Source organism: Macrotis lagotis, chromosome X (genome assembly GCF_037893015.1).
Source record: "Macrotis lagotis isolate mMagLag1 chromosome X, bilby.v1.9.chrom.fasta, whole genome shotgun sequence".
Taxonomy (NCBI): Eukaryota; Metazoa; Chordata; class Mammalia; order Peramelemorphia; family Peramelidae; genus Macrotis; species Macrotis lagotis.
Window position 1 is genome coordinate 620831375 of NC_133666.1, and position 24665 is coordinate 620856039.

The following is a 24665-nucleotide window of genomic DNA, read 5'->3' on the forward strand; positions in this document are numbered from 1 at the left end:
GTAGATGACCACAGCACTGCCCTCTGCCCTGGTGCTATAAGGAGGGATCCTGCTATCTTAGTATGGAAGCCCAAACTGCAATATCTGAGTGTAGTCAAACAGCAGAGTTCTACCCCAGAGAGAGCAGAGAAATCTCTGCAGACTTCCTTTACCGTCTCTGGGGACGCAGGCTGCTTTCTCCAGATTCTTGCTGCAGATTCTGTGGCTGGTGCTCCCTTAATCCACACTCATTCTGGTGGAGCAGAGTTCTCTCACCACCCCTTCAAGCTGTTGCTGGTGATCTCTGGGCTGGACTGGGCTGTGTTGGGCTGTGCTGAGGCCGTGGCTTTTTCCAACCCCCATCTTGGTGAAACACCTTTCCCTTGGAACTTCTAAATTATCTTGGATTGGGAAAATGTATCACTCAGTCTTTCTGTGGGTTCTGCCCCTCTAAATTTTGGCTAGAGCCATCATTTGTTTGTTTTTTGGGAGTGTGGGGGGAAGGAGTTCCCTGGAAATGCTGCCTTCATGCTACCATCTTGGCTCCACCCCTTGACAGGAATGTCTGAGGCAAGTTTTCTTCAAGTATAGATTGCACTAGTTGACCCCTTAAGTCCTTTCCAAAATTAAGATTCAGTAATTTTGTGATACTGACTTTAATGTACTGAAAATTCACTAGGAGTCAACCCCACACCATGAGATTGCCAAGGCTAATGGGATCTTAGGCCACATGAACTTAGTGATAGTATCTAGAACAAATCCCTAGTCCCTGTTTTCCTAGGTACATTGTCCTTTGCCTTCACCAGAGCAAATCTGTACAATTGTATCTAGTTCTAAATGCTCCATTTTAGGAAAACCATTGACAAAGTGGATAATCAAGTCTGAGAGGGGATTTGTGGGCCGTGCTAGGTGATGGTTTGATGAAACTAGGGCTGATTAGTTTAAGAAAGGAGACAGGGCACCAATCCTGGAGTCAGGAAGACCTGAGTTCAATTCCAGCCTCAGACATTTAATAATTACCTAAGCTCTGTGACCTTAACCCCATTTGCCTTGCAAAAAGATAGAAGAAAAAAAAAAAGAAAGATTGGACATGATAGGTGATGTCAGGGAAAAGAGAGATTTGATCTTTGTTTGACTCCAAATGGAGCAGAGATAAAAACTTTGGTTTGATATAAAGAAAAATTTAATAATTATAGCTTATCACTGGAGAGCTTCAAAAAATTGTGTAAGGGAGGTGAGATAATGGTGAAAAATATTACCCACTTCATGATATGTGATGGTCTTAAGCTACAGAGTGAAATATTCTTTTTTGGACATGACTAGCTTACATATTTATTACAAGGGTTTGGGGTTGGGGGGGTTTTGACAGGGGAGGAAGGAGAAAGGGAAGAAAAATATAAATGCTTATTAACTGAAATTCTGAATTTCAGTGTCATTCTGAGAATAAGAGGAAAAGAGAGAGTTCTAATCTACACGATGAAACAAAGTCTGATGATTCTAGAATTCCCAGACAATTTAGAATTGGACTAGTCCTTCTAGAACCTATGTCCTTCATCTTATTCTGCCTACCCCCTTTGGTCTGGACAATTGGTTTTTTAGGTGTTCTATATTCCCCACACCTGTGATCATGAACATCTTTCAGGTATGTTCAGAGATGTTCTAGACCCAATCTACCCCAATCCTTTCTCCAGGGCCTGCTCTCTCTTTCATCCCATCTACTCCATTATCACATCTTTTCTTTGTGACTTCATTTTTTCTTTAAGTATCCATCCTACCTGTGGAACAAATTCTCCCTGTTATGAATCTGTCCTACTGATCTTGTCCCCTATTCCATATTGCTATCTTTACCCTGTAAAACTGACTTCTTTCTGTGACCTCCATCCTCTTTTCTGGTCTTTCTCTTGCCCTTTATTACATTCTTTCTTCTACTGCTCAGATCTAGTCAATGCCCAAATATTGTCCATCTCTTCTGGTGACCCTGTCTCCTCCCTATGACATGCTTTCTCCTTTCAGTCCCCCAATACCATCAATATCCCTGGCAGCAGCAATGTGGGCAATGGCTTTGAGTTATGGGACATTGGCTGTTTCAGCACTGAGCGCAATTTGGCCAAGAAGCTCAAGAGAAATCCTTTTTATCCCTTCTTTCGGCAGCAGAGTAATGGTGAAGAAGGGCTTGGGAACATTGGGGAGGAAGGATTGAGGGGAAACTGGTGTTATTGGATGTTGGAACATGAGGGCTTGGGAAACAAAGGGGATATGAGGAAAAGTCCAAATAACAAGGGGAGTTCAAAAGGTTTTAATAATATTGTAATGGGGAAAGGGCAGAAGACAACTCTGATGTAATTCTCTTATTTGCTGTTCTCAAAGTGTATGTTCTAGAATATTATCAAGATACCTTGTGGAAGGGGATTGTGCTGTTTTTGGTCTGCATTTTACTTATGAGTCTTGGGATTTTTAATAAGGTATGAATACCCATATCTTCCCCATTTATCTCCTTTCTATCTAGTTTCTATATCCTCCTTTGACTACTCCCTCATATTCCTCCTACATTCTCATCCTTCTCCTTCCCATATATTCCTATGAAGTATTTTTTGAGCATATGAAGGACAGTAGGGGCCTATAAAGATTTTAGAAATCTTTGAAAGGCAAAGCCATTGAAAAAAGTTCATAAAAATATCAACATCTATTTCCTATTTCCCAGAAATTTCTGGTGCCAATAGCTCAGGACCCAGCAGACCATGGAAATCCTGTGGTAGCCTGAGGGGGAAAGAGTTGCTGGGTATATGTTGCCTCCATAGGCAACATAGGCTCCATGACCAGCCCACCTCTTTTTCCACTTATATTTTCTGGAATCAAGTCAAATCATCTTTGGCAATATGCTATTGCCTCCTGAGATGTGCCATATATTATAATTCTCTCTGTTCTCCTTTGTGTCACTCACAATTGTGATTAATTGCAGACTGAGATATTCCATGGTTCCTTGCCATATAGGATCACCAGAAGATATTGATAACTATAGCTAACATTTTATATAATGCCTTAAGGTTTAAAAACACTTTACAAATATTGCCTCATTTGATCTCAACAACCATGGTTGCTTAGTGCTATTACTGTTTCCATTTTACTGAGGATACTGAGACAGACAGAGGATAAGTGACTTTCCCAGGGTTACACAGCTGGTGTCTGGGGCTCAAACTGAACTCAGGAAGAGGAGTCTTTCTGACTGCAGGCCCAATGTTTTTATTCCCTGAGCCACTTAGATGAATTTTTGTGTCAAAGATCAAGTTGGAACCATTGTGCAACTACCCAAATGTAGCTCAACTTACTTTCTCCTTGCTATTAAATTCTGGGTCCAACTCATTATTTTCATCTACCACTATGTTCAACAGATGTACTAATAGATGAAACTCTATGGGTTTCCCATTCAGCTACATGTTATACTAGGCAATAAGCATTCTTCATTCAGTTAGTTTTTCTCTTGTGGACTATTAGGTCAATGGATATAGCCATGTTTATAACTGGGAGCTTCTTGTCACAGAATTATCCATAAATAGGAACATCTGAAAGACTGCTGTTGTTTAGTCGCTTCAGTCATGTCTGACCCTTGGTGACCCTATATGGGGTTTTCTTGCAAAGATACTGGAGTGCTTTGCTATTTCCCTCTCCAGTGGATCCAACAGATCCATTTTGTCAGGCAATAAGAGATTAAGTGACTTGCCCAGGATCACATAACTAGAATGTATTTGAGGCTGGATTTGAATTTGGTTTTCCTCATTCCAGGCCCACTGAGCCACAGTTGCCTCATCTGGAAGCCTGAGAGCATTCTCATATAGGATATTCTCCATGACAGTGTTAAACACCTTCCAGTAACCAACATTTTTTTTCAGTTGCTCAGTTGTGTCTGACTCTTAGTGACTTGATGGACATTATCTATTGGTTTTTGTTGGCAAAGATAATGGAATGATTTGCCATTTCCTGCTCCAATGTGTTTCCATTTTAAAGAGGAGGAAACTGGGGCAAACAAGGGTTAAAGTGACTTGCCCAGAGTTACATAGCTAGTGTCTGGGTCCTATTTCAACTTGGATCTTTCTGATTCAAATCCAGTGCTCTATCCAATGAGTCAACTAGTTGACTTAACCAGTATATATACCTCTGTTTTATGCCACTCTTTATAAAGATCGTTCTCTCAGTGTCTAGCAAAAGATATTGTTTTTCTTACATGTCTGGGGGAAATGTTTGATTGGAGGAGAACCTTTAAGGTTGTGCTTTGTTCTACTGAATTAAGTACTTTTTTGAAAGTCATAAACAATACATAGAACAAAATTAGTTTTTGTTGCATGATGTGATCTGTTGGAAAAAATGTTCTTTAAAAACTTGACTTGTTCCTTTCTTATGTTTTTTATCAAAGTTACCCTTGGTATGTATATAGTCCATTTCACCAAGGTTTTATAAAACTGAGAAAGTAGCCATATGGGTGTTATTGCTGATATTTTCTCAGTCACCATTTTATTTTTTTTTTAGGTTTTTGCAAGGCAAATGGGGTTAAGTGGCTTGCCGATGGCCACACAGCTAGGTAATTATTAAGTGTCTGAGACCAGATTTGAACCCAGGTACTCCTGACTCCAGGGCTAGTGCTTTATCCACTACGCCACCTAGCCGCCCCCACCATTTTATTTTCAATGGCAATAATATTGTCTGTAATTTCCCCCCCCTTCTCTGAGGCTTCATCCTGGTGTGGCATTGATCTTAGGCTCTTAAAGGTCTTGTCCACAGATGGAATTTTTTTTTTGTCTAGGAATTTTATTTATTTCTTATATAAATATGTTATTTGTTTTCCAATTACATTCAATGGTACTTTCTACCAATCATTTTTTTGTGAGGTTTTGAGTTTTTCTCCCTTCTTCCCTTCCTTCTTGCTTCCCCCAATAGAAAGCAATCTGTTATAGGCTTCAAAGAAGAATCAGATCCAAAAGGAAGAAAGAAAACCATAGAGATAGCAATATTATATATTACATAAGTCAACTTTTAAAAATTGAAGATAATAAGCTTTGATCTTCATTTAAACTTCACAGTTCATTCTCTGGATATAGATGGTATTCTCCATCACAAGTCCCCTAAAATTGTCCCCGATTATTGCATTGATGGAATGAGCAAGTTCATCATGGTTGATCATCATCCCATGTTATTGTTAGTGTGTCTTTCCAGGCTTTTCTGAAGCCTGCTTGTTCATGATTTCTTATAGAACAATGTTCCATCACATACATATACCACAATTTGTTCAGCCTTTCTCCAACTGATGGGCCGCCTTTCAATTTCCAATTCTTTGCTACCTCAAACAGAGCTGCTATGAATATTTTTACCCTTTTTTTCTAGATACAGACCCAGTAGAGATATTGCTAGATCAGTAGATACAGTAGAGATGTTGCTGAATCAAAGAGGATGCACATTTTTATTGCCCACAGATGGCATTTCTAATAAACTATATACTGAGAGATGTATTGAAAGTCACCAAGTGTTATCTTAGCAGATGAATACACATATTTTTCAGAGATTCAGCATAGCCAAAGACAGTGATGCATTATCAGTGTTTGGCCAATGGGTAATTAATTCTTTGTTCATAGCAATATATATGCCAAAGAAAAATACCAAGTGTTTCTTGGTCCTGGATGGACCCTTCCCTTTCACAATGATGATGACAGTGTAACTTAAGAATGCCAATTTTTAGACCATCTATAAAGATTAATTTTAACTATTGGTGATCTAAATGAAGTTGGTCTAGTGACCATGAAATCAATAGATCGTTGGAGTTACTGAACCATATCAGTGTTGATATTTTTGTTATCAGTGAACTCAAAAAGACATGAAGTTATATAACCAAGAATATTTTCTTCAAGAAGAGAATCATAAGATGCCAGATGTGGCACACACTGAACATTACACTCATAAGCACACACACACACACAGAATTACTTCTTTCTCGATTGCAAATGTCTTAATACTGATGCTACCAGTGGAATTTCCAAATCAGGTTCCCTTAAAGATAATAGCATGGTTTATTTAGAGCTAAAATAGACCTCAAAAGTCATCCGGTTAATCACATTTTCAACTGAAAAAACTCAGGCCCAGGATAGTCTGACAATGATCATAAAGACAAAAAAAGTATTTGAAGTCCTAGACTCCAAAGACTTTATTTCTTTTCCTATGGAATCATGACTTTGTTTAATGATACTATTTATTGATAGCAAGTGATTTTTAAACCAGGGAGACATGCCAGTCAAAATGGTTTATAGTGGTCATAGAGGACGTCCTTCATAAATGATAAGATTTTCCAGATTCTCCTATTAATGAATGACATTGTGTCATTAGACCCTCCTCCTTATCCCCACCTTGAACATTCTAGAACTTCCTTAAAGAGATCCATAACCACTCAAAGAAAATTGGTATTAACAATGCACACAAGAACCAAATGGATGAGAAATAGCTTTCATTCAAACTAGGACATGCAGTTAAATGGTTAGTACATTAAGTTAGACTCTTAGCATATATATAATATATATTATATGTATATATATATATAATATATATACATATTTTTTTAGGTTTTTTTTTTTGCAAGGCAAATGGGGTTAAGTGGCTTGCCCAAGTCCACACAGCTAGGTAATTATTAAGTGTCTGAGACTGGACTTGAACCCAGGTACTCCTGACTCCAGGGCCGGTGCTTTATCCATTGCACCACCTAGCCACCCCAATGTATATATTTTTATATATTCATATATTGAACAAAAATTTCTTAGAGACAAGATGATCTCAGAGTTGGATTTGAATAAGAGAGTGGGCTAGATTGGATTTGGAAAGCCCCACAGCACTTCCAATGATCCCAGGTTCTTTCTTGGTACAAAACCCCATCTTTTTAATGTCAGAATGGAAGTTAAACTATAGAATACCACAATCTTAGAAGAATCAAAATTGTGGATGACCCAAATGGCAACAGAGAGATGCCCAGTGGGCATGATTAGACCATATCATATGATTTGCTTACTAGAAATGTCATAAAATATATCAATCCAGGAAATGTAGAGTTGGAAAAGGAAGGAGGTTAGTCACTTAGCCAGAGTAGGAGATAACACTCCTATGAAATCTAGAGGGAAGCCCACCATTGGCTTTTTTTTTTTGTGAGAATCAGAAGACACAGATAAATATGGCACGAGTTAAGAAATGTGGATGGGTAGCTATCTAAACTGTTGAGAGGAACCCCATGGATGAAGCTGAAGTTATTTTTTTTTGCAAGGCAAATGGAGTTAAGTGGCTTGCCCAAGGCCACACGGCTAGGTAATTATTAAGTGTCTGAGACTGGATTTGAACCCAGGTACTCCTGACTCCAGGGCCAGTGCTTTATCCACTGCACCACCTAGCCACCCCAAGCTGAAGTTATTTTGAAGCACTGAAGTTTTGTCTCTTGTATCTTCTCTATATTCCCTTTTATAGTCTTCTATCTTTACACATCCACCCACCTTCTTTCATTCCCTTCCCCTCCCCTCCCTTTTGGGGTTTTGATAGTCCCTCTATAATTAACCTTATAACTACAGGTGCAGAATCAGGAAACATGGGGATTCCCTGCCTATGGAGTAGGCATTGGTCTGTGGCTTACAATCTCATCATTGCCAAGGCGCCGCCTGGTCTTAAACCACACTCGTGGGATGTATCACTTCTCCATCCAGGGCCACACTGTCTGTCAAGGACCCTTGCATCGCATCTATATCCGTCTGGCCCTTCGAAATGATGGTATTTGATATGGTTGGGGAGCAAGGGGTCTGACCAGGGAGGTGGGAATGGGGTAAGATCACTTGGGACAGGGATGAAACAGTAATTTGGGGACTGGGAATGGGATAGGGCTAATGAGTTAAGAACAGGGACAAGAATGGGAAATGGGCAAATAGACAGGAACCTGAAGATATAGGGATGGAGACAAGTTCAAGACAAGATTATGGAACTAGAGATAAGAGCTCAGGATAAAGAAAAGGTTTGGGAAGCTGGGCTAGAGAAACTGAGGCTAGAGGGAGCTGGGGAAAAAAAAGGAGCTCAATTAGGATTAGAATGTGGGGAACCATGCATTGAAGTTGGAAGCTAAGAACAGGAACAGAATTCTGGAGAAGGTATCTTTGGAGCTGGAGACATAATAATAGGGTTAGGGATAGTATGATTAGGACAGGGATCTGAGAACATCTTCAAAAAACTGGAATGGAGACAAAGATCAGAATGTCCTAGGGCAAAGGCCAGGGAGATGAAGATGGGAACAGAAAAGTGAAAACTGAAGACAGGCTCTAAAAACTTAGGAAAGGATTGTTCAAAGGCAGGAATAAGGAGTCAAGGATTGACACTGAGGTCTAGGGGACAGGGGTTGGGTTGGAGAGACAGATTTTAGGCCCCCTTTTTACTACCAAGTGGGGCAGACATGGGAAGAGGATAATCTCTGGCTGTGAGAGCAGTTCTGAAGTTCCCTCTTTTCATTGTAGCCTATGGCAGGTGCTTCTTCCAGTTGGTCCTTTGTGGTCACAAACTGGAGCCTCTGGTACTGGTTAAGCTGTCAGAGCACTATGAGGTAAGGACTTCACTCTCAGTTCATCTCTCAAGTTTCACTGACCTCCCCTGACCCTTTGACTTTCCTTTGATTTCTCCCCTCACCCGCTGATCTCTTCTCTCTAAACTTCAGTGATGATTTTCCCCTCCTAATCTTTACACCGTGGTTCCCATATTGACTCTCTGACCTTTCACATCACTAACTATTTTCAGATAACCCACACTGCATACACTAGATTTTTAAAATGGGAATCATTTATGATCAAATCAGTCAGTCGATCAGCACATATTTAAGTGCCTATTCTATGGCAGAAACTGAGATAGTTGCTAGAGATACAAATACGAAAAAATGAAATAATCCCTACCTGAAATGAGTTACATATGAATGGGAGATATGAGAACACACACATACATAGCATAAATATAAAGTTTAATAAATGCAAACAATTATAAATAATTTAATATACAGTAGTTTGATGGGGAGTGGGTACTAGCAGTTTGGAATCAGGAATGACTAGAAAATATATTTTTTTGCAAGGCAGTAGGGTTGAGTGACTTATCCGGGTCACTCAGGTCCTCCTGACTCCCAGGCTGGGTGCTCTATCCACTATACCACCTAGTTGCCCCCCATTACTCCCAGAAAATGTCATATTAAAGGAAAAAGTTGATTTTTATTAAGTGAAGATAAAGAGAGGCATGTAGGAGGATTAGTGCAAAGGTAATGGGAGATCAAAGCATTTCTTCAGTTTCCTCATCTGTAAAATGGGGATATTAATATCAGTTACTTCCCAGGATTGTTGTGAGAATAAAATATTTGTAAAGTTCTGCAAATTTTAAAGTGCTTTGGATATAATTATTATGAATATATCAACAATAATATTAAATAACATGTTTATTATTGATATTATATAGGTTTGTGAAGAACAGGAAGAAAAGAATTTTGCTAGTTCATAGAATGCAAGAGGGGGAATAATATCCAATAAAACTGAAAAAGTTGGGTTGTATAGGACTTCAAAAGTTAAATAGAAGAATCAGCTAGGTGGCAAAGTGGATAGTACACCAGTCCTGGAGTCAGGAGGACCTGAGTTCAAATTCAGCCTCACTTATTATCTGACTGAGTGACCTTGGGCAAATCACTTAACACTCCCCCCACCGTTACCTTGCAAAAAAAAGTTAAATAGAAAAGTTTATATTTTATTCTAGGGGTAATAGGAAATCACTTGGAGTTGTTTGAGTAAGGGAGTCATAGAGTCATAGGAAAATTATCTGACATTTAAAAGGATATACTTGAGGCAGGGAGATCAGTTAAGATTGTTGTAATAATTAGGTCTGAGTCAAAGGGAAAAGTGACAGAAAAGGAAAAAGTAACAGAAAGGAAGAGACAGAGAAGGAAAGAAGAAACAGATAAAGAGATGGACAAAGAACAAGAAGGTGAAATGGAGGAAAAGACAGAAATGAAAGCAGAAAATGAGAGGGGAAAGAGATACATAGAGATATAGATGGAAATAGAAGAGAAACAGAGTAGGCAACAGTGAGAGGGTGAGACAGATGGAGTGACAGAATCAAGAATAGAGAAACAAGATGATACAAGCTGAGAAAGAGTCAGGGGGCGAGACAGACAGGTAGGAAGAGAGAGAGAGGGCAACAGATAAAGGTGGGAGAACCAAATATGCAGGGTCATACACTAATGAATTCATGACAAACAGTGACTTGTATAACACATTAGTCATTCATATATATGCTGCATGTTCCCAATAAATACATCTGACTTCATATAGGCTGAGTTCCTGGATAGAGAATCCTGACCAGGATCCTGGGGTGGGAACCCTAGTTTCCATAAGAATAAGTCTTCTCTAGGAATAGGGCCAGTGGGGGGAGGGTACCTCTTGCAGGTAGCTTCACTTCTGTCCAGCCTATGTCCCCACATCTACTATTCCAGAAGGTGGGGAGGACCCAGATTCTTTGAATAAGAATGCTTCCATCTCCTGACTCCTTAGGTGACACTATGCCTCTTTAGACTCAAGGAAGCCTAAACCTTGATAATAATCTCAAAATCTATCATTTATACATGAGAAAATAATCCCAAAGGAAGGGGAAAAAAGGGCTTTTCCAAGATTACACAGTGAAACAGGACCAAAGTCTCTTCTTCAATCCTTGGTTCTGAAAGACCAAGTTCTATATCTTTCTGGCCTCCTTGCTCCTCCCCTCAGCTCTGAGCCTGTTTCACTTCTATCATGTTCCTTTTTTTACTTTTTACAGCAATTGGAATTTCTGGGTCGCCATATTGCTCGTAAACTGAACATCAACTACTTTGATTGTATGGCTGTGTCCTACCGCCACGTTGTCCGCCACTGGCCATTGGGATCTGCATACAGTCCTGGAATTGTTCCCCGCCGTTGGTCTGCCTTTACACCCCAGTATAACCTTTATCAGGATGAAGTATAACCTTGATCAGGAAGAAGATACTATGGCCTGAGATGAGCCAACACAGATTATGAGAATCTAATTCTAATTCTTCCTTCCCTAACATTTCACTCAAATATCTCAGGTCTTTTTCTTCCCTGTCTTTTTCCCCCATCCAGAGTTCTTACTATCCCTGGGTGATGAGGATGTGTGACCCAGCCTTGTTCATCCTCCCTCTCAATAAACCTACTTCTAGCCCTCTCAGGTCTAAGAGATTTTTTTCATCATTTTAAAATTCATATTCATATGGCATCCTATTTTTAACAAAGATTTTTCAACAATCTCTCTGTACTAGAAGAATTATAATGTTCAGTTTTGCAGATGAGGCAACTGAGATCCAGAGAAGTCAAGTCAAATAAATATTAGAATTCAAATGTGGGTCTCCTGCTTTGAAGACCAGTATTTCCTCTTTCCTTCTCAGGCTCTGGCTAAGTAGAGGATAGTTCTCTTAGCAAGCTAGAAGCTAGAACCAGACCCAGACCCAAGCAGAGGGGGGGTCTAATAGTTGAACAAACAGATTCAGCAACCATTCATTAAAGAGCTACATTTGTAAAGTTATGCCCTTGGATTCAAAAAAGCAACTATATTAGAACGGGATGGGAAGACATGTTTCTATAGTACCTAGAATACTTCCCTTGAATGAAGAGAAAATCTGTATCAGGTACAAGCTACTCAAAATTCATAGCTCGACCACAGACTTTGCCCATTTGTTTACTTAACTAGCCAAAATATATAAAGGCATTAATGAAATTGAAAAAAAATAAGAATAAAGCATTTCCCCCTTAAAACTTCTATATTACCTTTCAGAGCAAGAGTGGAAAAACCTTTGTAATGTACAGAAAAGTCTGCACATAGGAAGCATATGTTGCTAGGGTGTGGAAAGGGATGGCTTATAACACTACAATGCTCTGCTACTAATGACTTTTGGCGATGTCATTACCCTGCTCTCACTTGTTTTTTCTGCTGGGGACAGATAGTTTTTGCTCTGCAGTTATCTTGAGTACTTACTGGCCTCTCAATTCCATATCTCCACTGGTCTTCATAGCTGCCAAAGTTCATTCTGCCAATAGATCTTAGTTTTATTTCTTCAGTACATCTACTGACCACCCCAGGTCTTTTTTCTAGTAAGGTTCAGTGATTAGTAACTCTCTTTTAAGAGACTGATGAGGGTTGAACCAAAAAGGAAGACTGAATTAAGCGTTTTTTAGAGTTCTCTCAAATAAATCCTCTAAAAAAACTTTTTTAAATTATGAAAAATTTTAAGTGGGACAACAAAATCGTAAAATAACTCAATTATTTTTGCTTATGATAAGTTAGGAGGTCAAAAAGAGAAGTCTGTGGTCATTCAAGTGGGAGTTGTTTAGAAGTACAACATTGTGTGGGATCTGGAGGCAATGGGAAGAACAACATAGGGGCACCAAGAATGCTCACCTTGCTAAAAAGATATTAGAGGGAACATCTATGTTAGCACTAAGGACAAGTGGCAGGTCCTTCACTCATCACCCAGTTCCAGGTCACAGTTCTGGGGTAAAGAGTAGTGATTAAGATCTGTGCTTGTCATCTCTGAGGTACCACCTCATACCTCTCAGACTGGCCAATATGACCAAAAGACAATGATCAATGTTTGAAGGGATGTGGGAAATCTGGAACACTAGCAATACCACTACTGGGTCTATACCCTGAAGAAAGTATGAAAAAGGGTAAAAACAAGACTTGTACAAAAATATTCATAGCAGCCCTATTTGTGCTGGCAAAGAATTGGAAATTAAGTGAATGTCCTTCAACTGGGGGATGGCTGAACAAACTGTGGTATACATATATGTACATATATACATATATATATATATATATATACATATGTGTTTATATATGTGTGTGTGTGATGGAACACTATCATTCTATTAGAAACCAGAAGGGATGGGAATTCAGGGAAGCCTGGAAGGATTTGCATGAAGCGATGCTGAGCGAGATGAGCAGAACCAGGAGAACATTGCATACCCTAACAGCAACATGGGGGTGATGATCAACCTTAATGACTTGCTCATTCCATTAGTTCAATAATCAGGCACACTTTTGGGGTATCTGTGAGGGAGAAGACCATCTGTATCCAGAGAAAGAACTGTGGAGTTTGAATAAAGACCTTTAATTAAAAAAAAAACCTGTTATCTTACACAATTTTGCTATCTCTTGTACTTTATTTTTCTTCCTTAAGGATATTATTTCTCTGTCATCACATTTAACTTAGATCAATATATACCATGGAAACAATGTAAAGACTAACAGCCTGCCTTCTGTGGGGGATGGGGGGAGGGAAGCAAGATTAGGGGAAAAATTGTAAAATTCAAAATAAAATCTCTTTTATTAAAAAAAGAAAACCTCTGTGCTTGTAAGGGAACAAAGGGCCTACCTGAGTAAGAACCAGAGTACAAACTAGGAGGAGAGTGATCAGAACTTTTCACTATATCACATCACCTTGGAAGCATTGAAAAATCTTCAGGTCTCTAGATTTAGCCATAGAAGCTTATCTATCCTAACTCCAGAAGCAAGCAAAACCCAACTCTAATATAAAATCTAAAGACAAGAAACAGGCTGAAAAAAGAAGCAAACAAACAAAAAAACCCAACTTCTATGGTTCTCAAAATAAAAAGACAATGACAACATCAACAAGGCCTCAAAAATGAAAACTGGATCTAAGTCTAGTAAGAATTCTTAGAAGAACTAAAGATAAAAAAAGAGCAAAAGTAAGATTTTTAAAATCAAGAGCAGTAGAAAAATAGGGGAAAGAACTGAGTAATGCAAGAAAATTATGAAAAGAGAATTAATAGTTTGGTAAAAGAAGTAGAAAATATCACTGAAGAAAATAACTCCTTAAAAGTTAGAATTAAGGAGAAGCTAATGACTCTGTGAGACATCAAGAAACAATAAAACAAAGTCAAAAGACTGAAAAGTAGAAGAAAATATAAACTATAAAAATAACTGAACTGGAAAAGAGTTTGAGAAGAGATGCTTTTTTTTTATTTTTGCAAGGCAATGGGGTTAAGTGACTTACCCAAAGCCACACAACTGGGTAATTATTAAGTGTCTGAGGTCATATTTGAACTCAGGTCCTCCTGACTTCAGGGCCACTGTGCTATCTAGCTTCCTGAGGAGAGATGATTTAAAAATTATTGGATTAGGCCCTGGAGTCAGAAGGTTCTGAATTCAAATAAGCCTCAGACATTTGATGATTACTGACTGTGTGACTTTGGGCAAGTTATTTAACTCCATTGCCTTGCAAAAAATAAAAAAAAAACTATTGGATTACTAGAAAGCTATGATATGTTTCATATTTCAAGAAATATAAAAATGCCCATATATCATAGAAGTAGAAGGGAAAATTGGAAGAATCCATCAATCATCTCCCAAAAGAGGTGAAAAAAGATCTTTCTGAAAGAGATCCTGTATGAAAGACACCCTCAAAAGAAAATTCCTATGAATATTATATCCAAATTCCAGAACTTCCAGTTTAAGGGGAAAATCATATAAAGAATAAACAATTCAAATACCATGAAACAAAAGGATCACACAAGATTTAGCAGCTACTACTCACTATAAAAGAACAAAGGACTCAGAATAAGAAGGCAAAAGAACTAGGATTACTACCAAGAATAACCCCACAGGGAAAAAAATGGATTTTTAATGAAGAAATACTTTTAAGCTTTCCTAATTAAAAAACTGGAGATGAATAGAAAATTTGACATTCAAACACAAGACTCAAGTGTAAAAGGGCAAGCAAACAAGAGAAATCATAAGGGATTCAATAAAATGAAACTTTATATTCTTATATAGGAAGATGATACATGTAACTCCTAATAATTTTATCACTATTAGGGCAACAAAGGAGTGCATATAACCAGAAGGCATGAGTGTGAGTCTGTTCTGTTGGGATGATTTCAGAAAAATGATGGAAGGATGAGAAAAAGGGATGCACTGTGAGAAGGGGAAGGGGAGACAAAGAATGAGGAAAATTATCTCATAAAAGAGGTGGCTAAGGAAAAGTTTTTACTATAGAGGGAGAGCAGGCAATGCTGTCATTTGAAATGTTTTAAAGAGAGAACTATATACATACATACATACATACATACATACATGACACATACAGTTGGGTGTAGAAATTCATCTTACCCAAAGGTAAGGAGAGGAAAGGAATAAGGAAGGAGAGAATGGTGGAAGGTAGACATCAAAAGCCAGGCAGATTTTTGAGAAGGGGTCAGAGCAAAAAATGAGAAGGAAAAATAGAAGAGAATAGGATGCAAGAAAATATACAATTATCCATCACAACTATGAACGTAAATGGGATGAACCCATAAAATGGAAGATTATGGTAGAATAGATTAGAAACCAGAATCAAACAATATGTTGGTAACAAGAGACATATTTGAAACCAAAAAGAAACACAGTTAAAATAAGTGACTGGAGCAAAATCTATTGTATGTCAGCTAAAATAAAAAAGATGTGATAGCAATTAATGATCTGATCTCAGATAAAGTAAAAGCAAAAATAGATCTAATAAAAGAGATATTTAGAGAAACCACAAATGCTAAAAGGTACCATAGGCAATGAAATAATATCAAAACCTAACATAGCATTCAAATTCTTTAAGGAAAGCTAAGTGAATTATAGGAGGAAACAGTAAAACCATACTAGTAGGAGAGCAATTTGGAACTGCCTTAAGAGTAATAAAACTATGCATACCCTTTGATCCAGCAGTACTATCACTTCCAAAGAGATCACATAAAGGGGAAAAGACCCACATGTAAAAGAATATTTATAGCAGCTCTTTTTATGGTAGCAAAGAATTGGAAATTAGGAGATGCCCATCAATTTGGGAATGACTGAACAAACTGTGGTATATGAATATAACAATATTATTGTTCTATAAGAAACAATGAGTAGGCAGATTTCTGAAAAACCTAGAAAGACTTACATGAACTGATGCTGAGTGAAGTGAGCAGAACCAGGAGAATATATTCAATAATCAGCTATGATGAACTTAGATCTTCTCAGCAATCAAAGAAAATTCTAAAAGACATGTGATGGAAAATGCCATCCACATCTAGAGAAAAAACTATGGAATCTGAATGCAGATCAAAGCATACTATCTTCACCCTTTTAATTTTGCTTTTTGCTTTTCCCCTTTTTTGTTCTGATACTTTTTACACAGGAAGACCAATATAGAAATATATGAAACATGATTGGACATGTATAGTCTATATTATATTACTTATTATTCTAGTGTAGGGGGAAGAAAGGATGGGAGAGAGAAAATTTTACCAAATTGAATACTGAAAATAATCTCCACATATAATTGGTAAAATAATAACAGTAAAAAACCTTACTAGAAGGAGATCTCAATTTATATCTCTCAGACCTAGATAAATCTTCCAGTGAAAAAACAATTTTTATTGAAAATTATCTCCACATATAATTGGTAAAATAAACAAAAACAATTTTAATAGCAGAAGATCTCAATTTAATACCTCTCAAATCTAGATAAATCTAAGCAGTTAAAAAACAAGAAAGAAGCTGAGATGACTAGGATTTTAGAAAAGTTAGATATGGGATAGACCTCTGGAGAATATTTAATAGGAACAGAAAAGAGCATACCTTTTTTTTCTCAGTTGTGTATGGCACTTTCACAAGAATTGATCATGTACTTATAGTATAAAACCTCTCAAACAAATGCAGAAAAGCAGAAATATTAAATGTACCCATTTTGTATCATAATGCAATAAAAATTATTTAGGAAGAGTCTTGGAATAATATTTTAAAAATTGGAAACTAAATAATCTATTCCTAAAGAATAAAATAATCAAAACTATCAATAATTTCTTTATATCATTAACAATAACGAGATAACATACCAAAATTTGTGGGATGTAGCCAAAGCAGTTTTGGAGAAAATATTTATCTTAATGTTTACCTCAATTAAAGGAAGAAAAAGCAGATCAATGAAATGAGGAAACAAACAAACCAGAAAAAGAACAAATTAAAAATCTCCAATTAAACACCAAAATAGAAATCCTGAATCCTGAGATTAATAAAATTGGAAGACAAAACAAACTACAACAAAACCTTTGTATTAATAAAACCAAGATCTTTAAAAAATCCAATACAATAGATAAGCCATTAGTTATTTTTTTAAAAGAGAACCAAATGACCAGTACCAAAAATGAAAAGGGTAAATTCATCACCAATTTTACTTATTTATTTTTTAGGTTAAAGTAATTGGCGTTATGATTTGCCCAGGGTCACACAGCTATTAAGTATTAAATTTCTGAGACCACATTTGAACTCAGATTATCCTGGCTCCAGGATTGGTGCTCTATCCATTAAACAACCTACCCCAAAGATGAAATTTAAACAATTATTAAGAACTAGTTTGTGAAATATGCCAATAAAACTGACAACTTAAGTTAAACAAATAAATATTCACAAAAATTTAACAATTTAACAAAATTGAACATGCTATAAACGAGCTCCCTAAGGAAAGGGATTCTACCAAACACCTAAGAAGCAATTAATTCTAATATTACATAAACTGTATAGAAAATAGGCAAAGTAGCCTATTCTTTCTATGACACAAATATAATTTTGATGTACTTAAACCATTAAGCAAAAACAGCGGAAAAAAACATAAGCCAATTTACCTAATGAATATTGAAGAAGAAATTTTAAATAAATACTAGCAAGATTATAGTAATTACAGCACAGTGTTCATACACTGACTAGAATTGGTTATAATTCAGACAACTATAAGCATAATTGACCATATCAATATCAAAAACATCAAAAATTATATGACTATATCAGTAGATTCAGAAAAAGGTTTTGACAAAAATGTAACACCTACTCTTACTAAAAGCATTAGAAAAGATAGGAATAGGGGCAGCTAGGTGGCGTAGTGGATAGAGTACCAGCCTTGTAGTCAGGAGGACCTGAGTTCAAATTTGTCCTCAGACATTTAATAATTATCTAGCTTTGTGACTTTGGGCAAGTCATTTAACCCCATTGCCTTGCAAAAAAAAAAGTCATAGGAATAAATGGAGTTTTTCTTAAAATGTTAAGTAATATCTGTCTAAAACCAAGAGAAAGCATTATTTGAATTGTAATAAACTAGAAGTGTTTCAATATTATACTAGAAGTGCTATTGATAGTAATGAAAGAAGAAAAATAAACTGAGATCAGGCAATAAGGAAACAAAACTATCTCTTTTTTTCAGATGAAATGATGGTATACTTAGAGAACCCTGGAAAGTCAACTAGTGGAAACAACCTCAGCAAAGCTGTTTTGATATAAAATTAACTCAAATTATTTTCCTTTTGTATGTTACCAATTCAGCAGGAAGAGCTAGATAGTGAAATTCCATTTAAAATACCTTATGGGGGGGACCAAGATGGTAGAATAAAGGTAGTAGCTCTCCCCAAAATTCCTCCAAACACCTTTAAGTAATAAGTGAAACAAATTCCTGGAATGGCAGAACCTACAAAAGGACACAGTGAAATAATTTCCCAGTAAAAAGACAACTTAAAACAATTGTGTCCAACTTTGCAATAGCCCTCCAAGTCCATTCAAGCAGCCCCTATTACATTTGTTGTTGTGCTCATTGGTGGTATTTAAGAATGGGTATTTCTGACAAAGGACCCATTTCTAAGGTATATAGAAAATCAAGTCAAATTTATAAGAAACTGATAAATCATCAAAGGATATGGAAAGGCAATTTTCAGATGAAGAAATCAAAGCTAGTCATAGTCATATGAAAAATTGTTTACAGAAATTCAAATTAAAACAACCCTGAGAAATCACCGCATACCTATTAGATTGGCCAATATGACTGAAAAGGAAAATGATCAATATTGAAGGAGATGTGAGAAAATTGGCACACTAATGCATTGTTGGAGTTGTGAACTGACCCAATCTTTCTGGAGAGCAATTTGCCCAAAGGGCAATAAAATTATGCATACCCTTTGATCCAGCAATACCACTACCGGGTCTGTATTCTGAAGAGATCATAAAAAAAGGGTAAAAATTCCACAAATAAAAAAATATTCATAGCAGCTCTTTTAGTAGTGGTAATCAGTTGAGAAATGGCTGAACCAATTATGGTATATGAATGTGATGGAATACTATTGTTCTATTAAAAAATCATGAGGGATGGAACTTCAGAAAAGCTTGGAAAGACTTGCTTGAATTCATGCTGAGTGAAATGGGTAGAACCAGAAGAACATTATACATACTAACAACAACATGTGGTGATGATCAACCATGTTGGACTTGTTCATTTCAGCAGTACAATAATCAAAACAATTTTAAATGACTTGGGATGGAAAATACCGTCTATACCCAGAGAAGGAACTGTGGAGTTTAAATGAAGACCAAAGTTTATAATATCAATTTTTTTAATTTATCATGTATTATGTCATCTTTTCTAATATTCTTTTCTTCCATTTGGATTTGATTCTTCTTTCACAACATGATCAATATGGATCTTTGATTAACATGGTTATAAATGTAGAGCCTATATTAGCTTGCTTTCTGTCAGGGGGAAGAGGAGGGAGGGAGAAAAATGTAAAATTCAAAACCTTACAAAAAATGATTGATTAAAAACTACCATTGTATGTAGTTGGAAAAACAAATAAATAAAAATATTTATAATTTTAAAAAAAGAGTGGTTATTAAATTCTGTATATAGCCCTTGAGGGATTTTTGTTGGATATATGACCCAGTAAGAGCTAAAAGGTTGAACCCCTAACTTAGAAACTCCTTAAAAACAAGAACTGGACAAATGGAAGTTAATGACTATAAGAAATCAAGTGTTTCAATATTATACTAGAAGTGCTATTGATAGCAATGAAAGAAGAAAAATAAACTGAGATCAGGCAATAAGGACCAAACTAAGGAATGAAAAATAGAAAACAATGTGAAATAACTCATTGGAAAAATAGATCCAGGAGAGATAACCTGAAAATAATTGGATTACTTGAAAGTCATGATCAAAAGAAGTCTAGATATAATCTTTTAAGAAATTTTCAAGGAAAATTGTCCTGATGGTCAAGAACCAATCCATCAACTACCTCCTAAAAGAGATTACCCAAAAGAAAACTTCCAGAAATATTATAGCCAAATGGAAGAACTCCCAGGTCAAGGAGAAAATATTGCAAATAGCTAGAAAGAAATAATTTAAGGGGATAACTAGGTGGTGCAGTAGATAGAACACTGGCCCTGGAATCAGGAGTACCCCAGTTCATAACCGGCCTCAGACACTTAATAATTGCCTAGCTGTGTGACCTTGTGAAGTCACTTAACCCCATTGCCTTAAATAAAAAAAAAATTTTTAAAAGAAATAATTTAAGTATTGTGGAGCCCAAAGATAACACAAGATTTAGCAGTCTCTACATTAAAAGACTGGAGGGCTTGAAATATTATATTCTGGGAGGCAAAGGAACTAGAATTACAACCAAAACCAAAAAGCTACTACCTCTTACTTTCCCTTTGGTTTATTTGTAATTTTTGTTTTTTTTTCAATTCTATGTAAAGATAGTTTTCAATAGTAATTTTGTAAAGTTTTCTCTTGCCTATCCTTCCCTTCTCCCAACCTTAGATAACAAGTAATCTGATATAGAAAAACATGTACAATCATGTTACATATATTTCTTTATTGGTCATGTTGTGAAAGACAAATTAGAAGAAAAGGGGAAAGACCATGAGAAGGAAAAAGCAAAAAACAAATTTAAAAAGGTGAAAATAATACACTTTGATCTGCATTCAGATTCCATTGTTCTTTCTCTAGATGTGGATGGTATTTTCTATCACAAGTCTTTTAGAATTATGTTTGATAGCTGCATTGCTCAGAAGAGATAAGTCAATCATTGCTGATCATCACACAATGTTGCTGTTAAGGCGTACAATTTTCTCTAGATTCTACTCTACATTGAACATCAATTCATGTAAGTCTATTCAGGTTTTTCTTGAAATCTACCTGCTCATAATTTGTTACAGAGCAATAATATTCCATTATATTCATATACCATAGTTTGTTCAGTCAGTCCCTAATTGATGAGCATCCCCTCAATTTTCAATTCTTTACCACTCCAAAAAGAAGTACTATAAATATCCATGTACCTTTAGGTCTTTCCCCCTTTTTTTTAATAATCTTTTTAGAATACAGATCTAATAATGTTATTACTGAATTGAAGGGTATATATATATATATATATATATATATATATATATATATATATATATATATATATAGTTTATTGCTCTTTGGGCAGAGTTCCAAAAAAAACCCCACTTTTTTTCCTACCAATCTTTTTTTTTCAAAGTTTTGAATTTTATAATTTTTTTCCTCCCTCCCTCCTTTCCCCTCCCCCAACAGAAGACAATCTGATATAGTCTTTAATTTTGTTTTCATGATATGCATAGATTACAATTGAATATGTTAAGAGGAGAAACAGATCCATAAGGAAGAAAGAAAACATTAGAAGATAGCAAACTTATGTAATACATAAGACAACTTTTTAAAAATTGAAGATAGTAATCTAGTAATCTTTGGTCTTCCTTTAAACTCCATAGTTTCTTCTCTGTATACAGACAATATTCTCCATCATGGATCTCCTAAAATTGTCCCTTATTATTTCTCTGATGTAGCAAGTCCATCAAGGTTATTGCATCGATGGAATGAGCAAGTCCATTAAGGTTGATCATCACTCCCAAGTTGCTGTTAGGGTGTGTAATCTTCTTCCGGTTCTGTTCATCTCACTCAGCATCAGTTCATGCAAGTCTTTCCTGGTTTTTCTGAAATCCCATCCCTCCTGGTTTCTAATAGAACAATAGTGTTCTATCACATACCCCAATTTGTTCAGCCATTCCCCAATTGATGGACATTTACTCAGCTTCCAATTCTTTGCCACCATAAAAAGAACTGCTATGAATATTTTTGTACAGATGGGATTTTTACCCTTTTTCATAATCTCATCAGGGTATAGACCCAGTAGTGGTATTGCTGGATCAAAGGGTATGCACATTTTTATTGTCCTTTGGGTATAATTTCAAATTGCTCTCCAGAAAGGGTGGATCAGTTCACAGCTCCACCAACAATATATTAGTGTCCCAGAATTTCCACATCCCCTCCAACATTGGTCATTATCTTTTCTGGTCATATTGGCCAGTCTGAGAGGTATAAGATGATAGCTCAGAGATGCCTTAATTTTTATATCTCTAATCAATAATGTTCATATGACTATAGATAGCTTTGATTTCCTCATCTGAAAATTACCTTAGCATATCTTTTGACCATTTGTCAAAACCTGGAAAGACTTACATGAGTTGATGCAAACAGAAATGTATTGTGTACCAAATAACAGCAAGATCATAAGATGATTAGCTATGAATGACTTAGCTATTCTCAGCAATATAGTAATCTAATACACGGACTTATGATGAAAAATGCTATACATACTAGAAAAATAATACTGATTGAAGCATACTGTTTTCCTTTATTTTTCTTGAAATTTTGTCTATTTTTTCCACAACATGACTAAAATGGAAATATGTTTTGCATGACTACACATGCATAGTCTATATAGAATTGTTTGCCTTCTCAATGGGTTTGGAGAGGGAGAAGGGGAGAGAAGCTGGAACTCAAAGTTTTAAAAATGAATGTTGGGGCACCTAGGTGGTGCAGTGGATAAAGCACCAGCCCTGGAGTCAGGAGTACCTGGGTTCAAATCCGGTCTTAGACACTTAATAATTACCTAGCTGTGTGGCCTTGGGCAAGCCACTTAACCCCATTTGCTGTGCAAAAACCTAAAAAAAATGAATGTTAAAAACTGTTTTTACATATAATTAGGGGAAAATAAATACTAAATAAAAATAACTGTAGATTATAAAATTTGGGGAAATCTATCTTTTGAACCACACTCAGGAACTACCCAAACACACAATTACAAAACACTTTTCACACAAATAATAATAGATCTGAACAATTGTAGGTAGGCTAAGTCAATATAGTAAAAATAACAATACCATCTAAATTAATTGATTTATTCAGTGATAAACCAATAAACAAAGAAAAATTTATAGATTGAAAAAAGAATAACAAAATTCATTTGTAGGTATAATGTGATGATTTTTAAAGCAATCAATAAGAAAAGTGAATGAAGTCAAACTAGGAGTAGAATATCTGGTATTGGATGAGAAATAGATGATTGATAAATATAATAGATTACACAATATATGGAAGTAAATGACCACACAACATACAGAAAGTATGCAATATAAAGAAGTAAGTAACCATAACAACCTAGTATTTACTAAACCTAATGATCCAAACTATTGGAACAAGAACTCATTATTCAACAAAATCTGCCAGGAAAATTGGAAATCAATCTGGCAGAAACTAAGATAAACATTTCAAATTACTTTATTAAGATAAGTTCAAAACAGGTATATGATGTAAAAAGTGATAACATAAGCAAATTAGGGGAGCATGGAAAAATTCTTTGTCAAAACTATGAATGAGAGAATTCATAGACGAGATACAGAGAGAATTTCTCATGAAAGGTAAAATAGATCATTTTAATTACAATACATTAAAAAAAATTTGCTCAAATAAAACCAACGCAGTCAAAATTAGATAGAAAGTAAGAAACTGGGGAAAATTTCTTCATAGAAAGTTTCACAGATAAAAGTCTCATTTCTTAATGATATAAGGAACTGAATCAAATTTACAAAAATTAGAATGATTTCTAGTTGACAAATGATCAAAGATATGAATAAGCAGTCCCCAGAAAAAGAAATTAAAGCTATCAATAATCATAAGGAAAAAAGTTTTAAATCATTAATAATGCAAAAAACAATTCTGAAATACAAGTCCATAGTCTTCATATTTGCTCAGATGGTAGAAAAGAAAAATGACAAATGCTTAGAAGCAATATGGAAAAGTAGGTATATTAATGTTTTGTTGCTAGAACTGGACTGGTCCACCATTCTGGAGAAAAATTTGAAATTATTCCCAGAGAACTATGAAATTGTATATACTCTTTTTTTATTTGCAAGTCAATGGGGTTAAGTGACTTGCATATGTGTGTGTGTGTGTATATATATATATATATATATATATATATATATATATATATATATATATATATATATACTCTTTGACCCAGAGATACCACTAGTAAATAGTTCTATACCAGAGTTCAAAGAAGAGGACCCATATGTGCAAAAATATTTACAGTAGCTCTTTATATGGTATAAAATAATTAGAAATGAAGGGAATTCCCATCAATTGGGGAATAGTTAAGCAAGTTATTATATATGATTGTGATGGAATAGTATTGTATTACAAGAAATGATGAAACAGATGGTTTCAGAAAAAAAAAACTATTAAGAGTTATAGAAACAGGGGGCAACTAGATGGCATGGTGGATAGAGCACTGATCCTGGAGTCAGGAGAACCTGAGTTGAAATCTGGACTCAGAAACTTAATACTTGCTTAGCTGTATGACCTTGGGCAAGTCACTTAACTCCATTGCCTTGCAAAGACAAAAAACAAGAGTTATAGGAAATGATGCAGGAAGAAATGAGCAGAACTAGGATAACAC

General features: G+C 35.8%; 1 protein-coding gene across 1 annotated transcript; it reads left to right on the forward strand.

The window, feature by feature from the left end:
- The first annotated feature begins 1471 nt into the window (after positions 1–1471).
- TMEM249 (transmembrane protein 249) lies at positions 1472–11216 on the forward strand. The gene is made up of 6 exons (XM_074199503.1): positions 1472–1621; positions 1993–2140; positions 2347–2441; positions 7566–7761; positions 8493–8578; positions 10816–11216. Exons 1-6 carry the CDS (start codon positions 1607–1609, stop codon positions 10999–11001), a joined length of 726 nt encoding a protein of 241 aa, XP_074055604.1. The 5' UTR covers positions 1472–1606; the 3' UTR covers positions 11002–11216.
- Positions 11217–24665: the final 13449 nt, after the last annotated feature.